General features: G+C 51.6%; 3 protein-coding genes across 3 annotated transcripts; 1 reads left to right on the plus strand and 2 right to left on the minus strand.

Annotated features, from left to right (window-relative positions):
* Window positions 1-432: 432 nt before the first annotated feature.
* SPATA25 (spermatogenesis associated 25) lies at window positions 433-7099 on the minus strand. Its single transcript, XM_003936466.4, has 2 exons — window positions 7045-7099; window positions 433-6337 (listed from the first exon to the last, which is right to left on the minus strand). The coding sequence occupies exons 1-2, from the start codon at window positions 7097-7099 to the stop codon at window positions 5706-5708; spliced, it is 687 nt and encodes a 228-aa protein (XP_003936515.1). The 3' UTR covers window positions 433-5705.
* On the plus strand, window positions 2211-3581 carry ZSWIM1 (zinc finger SWIM-type containing 1). The gene has a single exon (XM_003936458.4). It carries the CDS (start codon window positions 2211-2213, stop codon window positions 3579-3581), a length of 1371 nt encoding a protein of 456 aa, XP_003936507.1.
* Window positions 7100-7128: 29 nt separating the features above from the next.
* Window positions 7129-11094, minus strand: NEURL2 (neuralized E3 ubiquitin protein ligase 2). The gene is made up of 2 exons (XM_003936465.4): window positions 10347-11094; window positions 7129-8368 (listed from the first exon to the last, which is right to left on the minus strand). The coding sequence occupies exons 1-2, from the start codon at window positions 11092-11094 to the stop codon at window positions 8253-8255; spliced, it is 864 nt and encodes a 287-aa protein (XP_003936514.1). The 3' UTR covers window positions 7129-8252.
* Between the last annotated feature and the right edge of the window lie 143 nt (window positions 11095-11237).

Below are 11237 nucleotides of genomic sequence, written 5' to 3' on the forward strand. Positions count from 1 at the left end.
AGCCACCGTGCTCGGCCAACATTTTCGATGCATAAGTGCCAACACTGATTTGGTGTTGCTAGTTGGCAATCTTAATCCTCCAAGACCTGGTAAACACCTAGCTTTCTAAGTCTGCCGTCTTCAAGGGAACTGAGGAAAAAAGACCAGTCAGTTGGCTTTTGCGCTAATGTAGTAGGACCTTAAATAAGTCATGGCGCCATTTGTAGAATACTGGAGGGGGTCGGGCTAGAGAAAATCAAGTTTTGGCTTGTTTAAGGGGATCTGGATTTCCTCAACTCTTAAGAGTTGGGCTCCCCACCCCCAAAGGAGCGCCATAGAGTTTGAGACCTGGAACTCAGTTTCTCCATAAGGTAGAATGCACTTTATGACTGCATATGCACCGTTTCCTAAACCCCAGGGGCTTTAGAATTTGACCAAAAAAAACCACCAAAATCATAAAACTGCTATTTATTTTCCTTTTCATTTTCTGCCTTTGAGGGAGTTTCCATAGTAACGTGCCCTTTCAATCGTCTAGCCAGGACAGAGGCTGCAGAGCTCCAGCCTCAAAGATCAGCTCTCCCAGATGCAAGTATCATTAGGTTCTCATTGGTTACCAACAGCCGAGCCCCTCGTAACCCCGGCAATACAGCCCGCCCACGAATCGTCGCGCTATGATTGGCCCATAGCACTAAAGCCTGAAAGCGAATTCCTCAGACATTGGCCCGAGTCACTGCAATGCTGATGCCGTGGTTGGTGAGTTTGGAGGTCAGTCAGAGTCGGAGGCAGGGTCAAATAAGGAGAAATGGCGACGGAGCTAGGCTGTGGGTGAGTGATTCCTGAAGGGGTGTTTAAGTGTGAGACAGCGGATCTCTGCGGTCAGCCGTCACAGAACTCCAAAAGGGGTGGGAGGGAGGTTGTCTTATCCAGCTTCAGCCAGACTCTGGGAACGTCAGACATCCACATCTCCCACCCAGGTTAGAGGTGAGAGGTCAAAGGCCGTATTCCCTCTCTGTTGGTTTTTGGAATCCAGGTGCTTTGGGCAGCAGTCAGGATCCCGAACCAAAGACTCAACCTTCAGCTACTTACAGAGTAATGGTAGGCAAGTGACTTAGCCTCTTTGAGCCTTAGTTTATCATCTGTAAAATGAGGAGAGTAACTCGGTCTGGGGCCAAATAGAGAAAACATTGGAATAGAGCGTTGCTGCTAAAAGAGAGATATAGTAGAGGCCGAGAAGCTATGCACATTTGTTAGCCCCATTCTATGGGGGAAGGGATTGAGGCTCAGAGAGGGTCACTGCCTTGCCCGAGATCACCCAGCAAGTTTGGAACAATTGCAGTTCTCTTATATATACCAGGACCAAAGGAAAGAATGAATGCCAATCACTTATAAATGTAAAATAATATTTTTATGTTGTTTGTTTGAGATGGAGTTTCGCTGTCACCTAGAGCTGGAGTGCAGTGGCATAATCTCAGCTCACTGCAACCTCCACCTCCTGAGTTCAAGCGAGTCTCCTGCCTCAGCCTCCTAAGTAGCTGGGACTAAAGGCATGGGCCACCACACCCAGCTATTTTTTTTTTTTTTTTTGTATTTTTAGTAGAGACAGGGTTTCACCATGTTGGCCAGGCTAGTCTCAAACTCCTGACCTCAAGTGATCCGCCCTCCTCCGCCTCCCAGAGTGCTGGTATTACAGACATGAGCCACTGTGCCTGGCTAGAATGCTATTTTTTTTGGAAGGCCATATGCGGCTCTGGCCATACTATTTAAATCCTCTGGATCCATATCTTTCCATAGCTAACGTCCTATCATTTAGGTCTCAGCTCCAATATCATCCTTCTCCCCTGAGAGGCTTTCCCTTACCACCTTAAAGTATTCCTCCCTTCCCCATTTCCTCTCCGACATGTTACTCAGGTTTGTGGTCTTTGTAACCTTCATTATTGGATATATCTTTGCTTATGTATGTGTCTATTGTGTATCTCCCCCTAGAACAGTGCTGACACATAGTAAATGTTCAGCAAATATTGTCTGGATGAATAATTGAAGAGCCAAGTTCCTGTTGTCTCCTTAAACCTCTGTTCCTCTCTATAGGCCCATCTTTGGAAAAAGATCTGGGAACAATTGTCTAGCCTCAAGGCTGAACTTACTTGGAGCTTGAGAGACTCAAAGCCTCATGGACAGCTGCCCTGCAGAGAAGGTATTTTGACCTTGGCATTTGGACATCTCCCATCCCCCCCATGGCCCTAACAATGCTGAATGGGCTCCTGATTAAGGACTCAAGCCCACCGATGCTGCTGCACCAGGTTACCAAGACTGCCCAGTTAGATACCTTCAACTACCAGAGCTGCTTTATGCAGAGTGTCTTTGACCATTTCCCTGAAGTCTTATTTATCCACCGGACCTATAACCCAAGGGGTAAGGTCTTATATACCTTCCTGGTGGACGGACCTCGGGTGCAGCTGGAGGGTCATCTTGCCCGAGCAGTCTACTTTGCCATCCCTGCTAAGGAGGACACTGAAGGCCTGGCCCAGATATTCCAGGTATTCAAGAAGTTTAACCCAGCATGGGAGAGAGTCTGTACCATCCTGGTGGATCCTCATTTCCTTCCACTGCCTACTCTAGCCATGGAGTTCCCTGCAGCTGAGGTCCTGCTCTCAGCCTTCCACATTTGTAAGTTCCTCCAGGGCAAGTTCTATCAGCTGTCCCTTGAACAGCCCGTGGAAAAGCTGCTCCTGACCTCCCTGCAGAGCACAATGTGCTCAGCTACAGCAAGCAACCTGAGAAAGTTGTATACACTCCTGAGCAACTGCATCCCCCCAGCCAAGCTGCCTGAGCTCCACTCACACTGGCTGCTCAACGACCGTATCTGGCTGGCTCACCGCTGGAGAAGCCGAGCCGAGAGCAGCCGCTACTTCCAGAGCCTCGAGGTCACCACCCGCATCCTCAGCCAGTTCTTCGGCACGACCCCATCTGAGAAACAAGGTATGGCTTCTCTGTTCCATTACATGCAGCAGAACTCTGCAGACAAGGTGAACTTCAACCAGGGCCTGTGTGCCCAGAACAATCATACCCCTTCAGATACCATCCCTGAAAGCCCCAAAGTGGAGCAGCTGGTAGAATCCCACATCCAGCACTCCCTTAATGCCATCTGCACAGGGCCAGCAGCCCAGCTCTGCCTGGGTGAGCTTGCTGTGGTCCAGAAATCCACACACCTTATTGGTTCTGGCTCAGAAAAGATGAACATACAGATCCTGGAAGACACCCACAAGGTACAGCCCCAGCCCCCTGCCAGCTGCAGCTGCTACTTTAACCAGGCCTTCCATCTTCCCTGCCGCCACATCCTAGCCATGCTCAGTGCCCGTCACCAGGTGCTCCAGCCCGAAATGCTGCCAGCTCAGTGGACGGCAGGCTGCGCCACCAGTCTAGACAGCATCCTGGGCAGCAAGTGGAATGAGACCTTGGATAAGCACCTGGCAGTGACTCACCTCACTGAGGAGGTGGGTCAGCTGTTGCAGCACTGCAGCAAGGAGGAGTTTGAGCGGAGGTACAACACTCTGCGGGAACTGGCCGACAGCTGGATTGGACCTTATGAGCAGGTCCAACTCTGATTATTCTCAGCCCCCAGAGATGCTCGTGCACCTGTGCACACTCACATCTGCCCCTATACACACATACACACATAGTTACACTGTTGTACTTCCGTGGTCCTTCCTTCCAGAATAAGGACAAGGTTCAAGGGTCTTCTCATCTACCATGGCCTGCTACATAGCATGTGTCTAGCTCCATGAGACAGGAGTCAGCAAATCTTATCTGTAAAGGGCCCAATAGTAAATAGTTTACTCTATTGGCCACATACAGTCTCTGATGTATATTCTTGGTTTTAACATTTTCATAAGGTAAAACCATGCTTAGCTCAAAGGTCTTACAAAAACTGGCAAGCTGGCTGGGCATGGTGGCACATGCCTGTAATCCCAGCACTTTTGGAGGCCGAAGTGGGCAGATCATTTGAGGTCAGGAGTTCAAGACCATCCTGGCCAACATGGCGAAACCCTGTCTCTCCTAAAAATACTAAAATTAGCCAGGCATGGTGGTGGGTGCCTGTAATCTCAGCTACCCAGGAGGCTGAGGCAGGAGAATTGCTTGAACTTGGAAGGCAGAGGTTGCAGTGAGCCAAGATTCTGTTGCCATTGCATTCCAGCCTGGGAGGGTGAGGCTCAGTCTTAAAAAAAAAAGAAAATAAACAGGCAACCCCCTGGTCTAAGATTAGAGATAAGACATCATGTGAGGTTAAGGGTTGGGGCTTGGTAGCAGTTGCCCCAGGTCATGAGATGACTAACCTGACCCATCTCCTTTGAGTGAGCTGGGCTGGGAGGCTTCCTACAGGGAAAGAGGCCCCTCTGCGGAGCTGGCTCAGCCAGGCTCCCTGAACGTTTTTCCTTGTCCCATCCTGGGGTCAATGAAACTGAATGTTGTATATTCTAGTACTTGTCTAGTTTTTTGTTTTGTTTTGTTTTTTTGAAACAGAGCTTCGCTTTCATTACCCAGGCTGGAGTACAATGGCGCGATCTCGGCTCACCGCAGCCTCCGCCTCCTGGGTTCAAGCAATTCTCCTGCCTCAGCCTCCTGAGTAGCTGGGTCTACAGGCACGCGCCACCGTGCCCAGCTAATTTTTATATTTTTAGTAGAGACGGGGTTTCACCTTGTTGACCAGGATGGTTTCGATCTCTTGACGTGATCCACCTGCCTCGGCCTCCCAAAGTGTTGGGATTATAGGCTTGAGCCACCGCGCCCACCTACTTGTCTAGTTTTTCTTTTTTCCATAGCAGATAGTTTAGGGTATATTATGGAAAGAATAGACCTTAGAGTGTTATACAACATGTGAATCCTGGTTGGTTCCTTCCCTGCTTGTTTTTTGTGCCTGGTTCTGCCTTTTACTAGCTATGAGACTTATTAGGGTAAGTCACCTCTCTAAACCTCAACTTGATCATCTATAAAAATGGGGATCTGGGATCTTCACAGGGTAAGTTTACAGAGCAGGCATACCTAGTGGGTACTCAATTAAGTATTAATTTTCTTTCCTTGCCTATGGTCCTATGACCTGCCTTCAACATGCTGGGAAATTTAAGGCAAGAGGAGAATTCACATGCCTAGGACTTAATATGAAATTCTGGGCAGGCCAGGCATGGTGGCTCACGCCTGTAATCCCAACACCTTAGAAGGCCAAAGGAGGCAGATCGGAGCATCCTGGCAACATGGCAAAACCCCTTCTCTACAAAAAACACAAAAATTAGCTGGATGTGGCACATGCCTGTAATCCCAGCTACTCAGAAAGACTGAGGAGGTGGGAAGATCACTTGAGCCCAGGTTGAGGCTGCAGTAAGCTGTGATCGCTCCACTGCACTCCAGCCTGGGTGACAGAGTAAGACCCTGTCTCAAAAAAAATAATTCTGATCAAATCCTCAAAACAACATAAAAGCAGCCTCAACTCTCCAAGCAGGAGCCCCTATCTCAGTAATTTCAATTGTATCTACCTGACAAAACCTATCTCCTGTCTTAGTGGTAACTAGAGATACTTTCTAGGGTGTGGAAGTCCTAATGAAGGATTGGAATTTGTCAGAATAGCTGAACCACCTGCTCTATCCCCATCCCTGCCATAGGCCCTTCTCCCAAGCCTGTCTCCCCAAGAACCATACAGAGAAGCCACCCTACATATCTGGTGCTATTTCATCCAGCTACAAGCAGGAGCCTGGAGGCTGGCCCCTCTTGGATCTCAATAGGGGTACCTTCCCAGAGGCTGTGTAGGCATGCACCTGCTCCCACTGCGCCCCCTCCCCAGCACCCTCTGGCTCTGGATGGGCCATCATGAAAGCTTGAGCAGCCCAGATCAAGTCCTCTTCCCGCACGCCTGGGACAGGCACGGTGGGAATGCCGGCGATCATCATAGCAAGGGTGAGGATGCAGATGTCAGGCTGGGAGCTGGCCTCCTTCCCCATTGCCTCAGAGGGTACTGGCAGAACCCCTGGTGACAGCCCACACAGCAGCAGGGGCCCAGGCCTGCTGGGGCCACCCAGATCAGGGGCTGTGCTTCTGGAGTAAACATTCTCCCAGCCCAAGCTCTCCAGTTGTCTCGCATGCGGGAATTTGTGGCAGTATTGGCTGTATTCCTTCCTCCGTAGTGTCTCCCAGCCAGTCCCCCCAGGGCAGCCCCTGGCTTGTGGCATTGCCAAGGCTGGGCCCCAGGCCTGGGCAGTAGGTGCCACCTGCTCAGTTTTCTGGCTCGCTGGGCCTATTCCACCAGAGGCCACCGCCACTGGCTCTACGGGACTACAGAGGCCAAGGGACAAGCCTGGAGAAGCAGCCCCACCTGCAGAGACAGGAATGAAATGTAAAGTTATCCTCCGTCTCTTTGAGAAGGGGGCCCTGAGGGGCAGTGTATAAGAGCAGAGTTTGGGGGCATAACTAAGACCAGCCCCAGCAGACTGTCTAGAGGCTGGGAACTAGGTGTTACTCATACCCACACTCCCAGTCCCCAGCACAGAGTAGGTGATGGCAAGTGTTTGCTGAACAAATACTGAGCAAGCAGGTAGTTATTGATTGGCAAGCATGTTTAGAATGGCTTTTCTTCTAAAAGAACTGATTCTAGGGGGCCGGGCGCGGTGGCTCACGCCTGTAATCCCAGCACTTTGGGAGGCCGAGGCAGGCAGATCACAAGGTCAAGAGATCGAGACCATCCTGGTCAACATGGTGAAACCGCGTCTCTACTAAAAATACAAAAAATTAGCTGGTCATGGTGGTGCGTGCCTGTAATCCCAGCTTCTCGGGAGGCTGAGGTAGGAGAATTGCCTGAACCCAGGAGGCGGAGGTTGCAGTGAGCCGAGATCGTGCCATTGCACTCCAGCCTGGGTAACAAGAGCGAAACTCCGTCTCAAAAAAAAAAAAAAAAAGAACTGATTCTAGGGCCAGCCCCCAAATGCCCAGTGGAACCCTCACCCCTCACCTCCCTAGAGCCAGAAAGCAACTTCTCAGGAGAAGCCACAGCACTCCCTCCAATCACAGGTGCCCCCGACTCACCTTGGCCAGAAGACAGAGGACCCAGATGAGTTTGTGGAGTCCTGAAGTAGGACATGGCTGCCCCAAAGCCCCTGTTTGTGAGGGAATAGTGATCTGCCTCCTGTCCTCCCTTCTTCACCCTTCTAGAATGTCACCTCATAGACCCTCCCTGTTACACTTGGAACCCACCTTACAGGATTGACCTGTTCATTCTAGAACCTGAATATGACAATAGGATGAGGTTAAAAGAGAACCGGACCAGGAGCTGGGTGTTCTAGGTTCTTGCCCTTACCCTTGGACAAGTCACCTAGATAGTTTTGTTCCTTGATATCCTCATCTGTAAAGTGGGTCTGATGACTGCCACTACCTCATTAGGAGTTTTGAGGATGAAAGGAGATCATTTGTATGGAAGCAAATGACCAGAGATGGAAATACAGGAGCCTTGTAGCATGAGACCTGGGGTCAGATCCAGGTATTGGTATTTTTCTTTTTCTTTTTTTGAGATGGAGTCTCACTCTGTTGCCTAGGCTGGAAGGCTGGAGGGCAGTGGCAAGACCTCAGTTCACTGCCTCCTGGGTTCATGTGATTCTCCTGCCTCAGCCTCCTGAGAAGCTGTGACTATAGGTACCCGCCACCATGCCTGGCTAACTTTTGTATTTTTAGTAGAGACAGGGTTTCACCATGTTGGCCAGGCTGGTCTCAAAATTACTGACCTCAAGTGATCCACCCACCTCCCAAAGTGCTGGGATTATAGGCCAGGTATTGGTATTTTTCAAAGTTCCTCAAGTGATTATAATACATGGCAAAGTTGGAACCGCTACTCCAGGAACATGCTTCTCAGCCCTGGCTATACGCGAGGAGATCTTGAAAAGCTTTTACAGAAAACAATGTCTCGGCCTAATTTCCCAACAAATAAAATATGAATCCCTAGAGATGGGGTGTGCGACACCAGCACTCTTTCCGTATCCCAAGATGACTTTAACAAGCAGCCATCCCAGGGACCACTGGTCTAGATGGTATCTAAAATGCTTTCTTGCTCTGACCTGCAGTGATTCTAAAAGAAGTGCCTCTCATAGGCTGTAGGGGCAAGGAGACCTTCCAGTGATCAAGACGTCAGCATCAGCTGTTTATTTCTGGTCCTGCCTGGCAGCAATGTGGCCAACTTCAGACCAGCCAGCCACAGGTCTGGGGCCCCGGGATGCAGTCCTGCCCCAGTGCGCTGCAGGTCTTCACTCATATTTGCAGAAATCCTTAAGTTCTTTGGGCAGGTGGAGCCCATCAATGGCCAGCCGGTGCACCAGGCTCCGCTGTATCACTAGGCGGCACAGAGTCTGCAGGGACGGCACTGTGGGAAGAAGGCTGTGAAAGGCAAACTGAACTGGAAGGTGGGTCTGAGGCCAAGACACAAGATCTAGGTCTTGGTCCCCACTTTGCCATTAAATGTGGGCAAGTCCTTACTGCTCTCTGGACCCAGCCTGCTTCATGGGGCTGAGAGAAGCATGTCTTCCCAAGAGCTGTCACAGTGCTGCACTCCTGTGTATACCATAACACTTAGCACTGACCCTTCCCAATTCACTTAGCAGCTTCTGGGGACAGGGGTAGTGTCTGATTTGCCTGTGCAACTGCAGCCTCCAGCACAGGCCTGGCACAGAGAGGGTTCTGGTTCATTGAATTCATGAAATGTGATCAGAGGTATAACTAAAATTCTTACCAGGGCTATAGTGAACCATACCTCAGCATTAAGAAGCCCTCAGTCTGGGCTTTGTGATGCCTCTAAGCCAATATGCCCAAGTCTATGAGCATGTTTCTTTTTTTTAATTTAAAGAGGGAGGGTTGGCCTGGGTGCGGTGGCTCACGACTGTAATCCCAGCACTTTGAGAGGCCGAGGCAGGCAGGTCATGAGGTCAAGAGTTTAAGACCAGCCTGGTCAACATGGTGAAACCCCATCTCTACTAAGAATGTAAAAATTAGCCGGGCACGGTGATACATGTCTGTAATCTCAGCTACTCGGGAGGCTGAGTCAGGAGAATTGCCTGAACTCAGGAAGTGGAGGTTGCAGTGAGCTGAGATTGCACAACTACTGCACTCCAGCCTGGGTGACAGAGCAGGACTCCATCCCAGACCAAAAAAAAAAAAAGAGAGAGAGGGTCTTGCTCTGTTACCCAGGCTGAAGGGCCGTGGTCATAGCTCACTGCAGTTTTCAATTCTTGGGCTCAAGTGATTCTCCTGCCTTAGCCTCCCAAATAGCTGGGACTACAGGCATGTGCCACCATGCCCAGATAATTATTTAATTTTTTGTAGAGATGGGGTCTCACTTTGTTGCCCAGCCTTGATAATGTTTCTTTTTTTCTTTTTTGAGACAGTCTCAGTCTGTTGCCTAGGCTGGAGTGCACTGGTGAGATCCTGGCTCACTTCAACCTCCACCTCCAGGTTCAAGTGATTCTCCTGCCTCAGCCTCCCGAGTACCTGGGATTACAGGTGCACATCACCACGCCCAGCTAATGTTTGTATTTTTAGTAGAGAGGGGGTTTCACCATGTTGGCCAGGCTGATCTCGAACTCCAGGCCTCAAGTGATCACTGGTGAGATCCTGACTCACTGCAACCTCCACCTCAAGGTTCAAGCGTTCTCCTGCCTCGGCCTCCCAAAGTGCTGGGATTACAGGTGTGTGCCACCATGCCCGGCCAAACACATTAGTAAGAAAAAGGCAAACAATTCTCAAAGAGGCCCCTAATATCTAAAATCGGTTTAGAATCCCTGCCCTAGGTGAATACAGGTAACACTGTCAAAACTAAAAGAACTTGTAGGGCATCTTAATCAGCCAAGATGGGTACCAAGGCCCAAAGCCAGGTAGAGGCTTGTGCAAGAGCACAAGTAGAGGTGCCACTTGAAGCTAGATTCTCCCACTTTTTTTTTTTTTTTTTTTTTTTGAGACGGAGCCTTGCTCTGCTGCCCAGGCTGGAGTGCAGTGGTGTGATCTAGGCTCACTGCAACCTCTGCCTACTTCAAGGGTTCAATCGATTCTCCTACTTCAGCCTCCCGTACAGGTGCCTGCCACCACGCCTCGCTGATTTTTATATATTTAATAGAAACAGGGTTTCACCATATTGGCAAAGCTGGTCTTGAGCTCCTGACCTCAGGTGATCCGCCCGCCTCGGCCTCCCAAAGTGCTGGAATTACAGGCTTGAGCCACCGCGCCTGGCCGATTTTCCCCCTCTTAAACTAGTGCCGGGCAGACCAAGGCCTAGCAAGTTGGCTAGGGAGCCCTAGCAGATTCCTGTCCCCACACCGAGCCAGGAGGGGTCGCTGCCCAGGGATACCTACAGCCATACTCGAGCTGGACAAGGCGCACGCTCTTGGTGGAAGCAAACACGTCCACCACCGCGTAGAGGGGCTGCGCAGCTGGCAGCCCCCGGGCGCTCGGGCCCATGTCCTCGCCGTTGATGACGATGTGCATGTCGGCCGTGCCATCCGGGCGCGGGCAGAAGAGGACGCCCAGGCGGCTGCGGCGCGCGGTCGGAGGCAGCACGTTCAGCTCATAGAGCTGGTCCAAGAGGTGGCTGTAGAGCCCTGGCCGGCTCCGGCCCACCAGACGGTCTCGGGGAATGCGAAACTGCTCAATGCACAGATATGGTTCCACTAGGAGGGCCGGAGGTCGGCTGGGGGCCGCTGCCTCCGCCTCCGCCTCCGGGCTGTCCCCCCGGGGCACGCGGTTGTGGTGGCGCGTGATGGCGAAGACCCAGGTGTGGCCCAGATTGACCAGGTCGGGCAGAGAAAACTCGGGCACGGCGGCCAGACTGGCGGGGTCCAGCGCAGTCAGGCCGAGACGCAGATGTCCGCACCAGCCCAGCTCTTTCTCCTCGATCTCGACCAGGAAGACCTGTCCCGGGGCCAGCGGCTCGCGGCTGAAACACACGCCGTGGGCGAAGCTCTCCACGCGTGTGGCCCGCGTCCCAGAGGGGTCCACGCGAATGTTGGCACCGTGCACCCGATGGAAGCGGGTGGGAGGGGGCTCCGGGCGCACTGGTCCCCAGAATGCACCCGAATCCACGGGCTCGGAGGCGGCAGCCATCTCCCAGCCATGAGGCAGGCCAGCGTGCGCCCGGGGCTATTTTGGGCGCCGGGCTCGGATGGTGACCGCAAGGGGACCTTGTAAGGCATTTCCCCCGTGGCTGATTTCCCCGAACTTCTGCCTGGGGGTCCTAGCGCCGCTCG

This window comes from Saimiri boliviensis, chromosome 9 (assembly GCF_048565385.1).
Source record: "Saimiri boliviensis isolate mSaiBol1 chromosome 9, mSaiBol1.pri, whole genome shotgun sequence".
NCBI lineage: Eukaryota > Metazoa > Chordata > Mammalia > Primates > Cebidae > Saimiri > Saimiri boliviensis.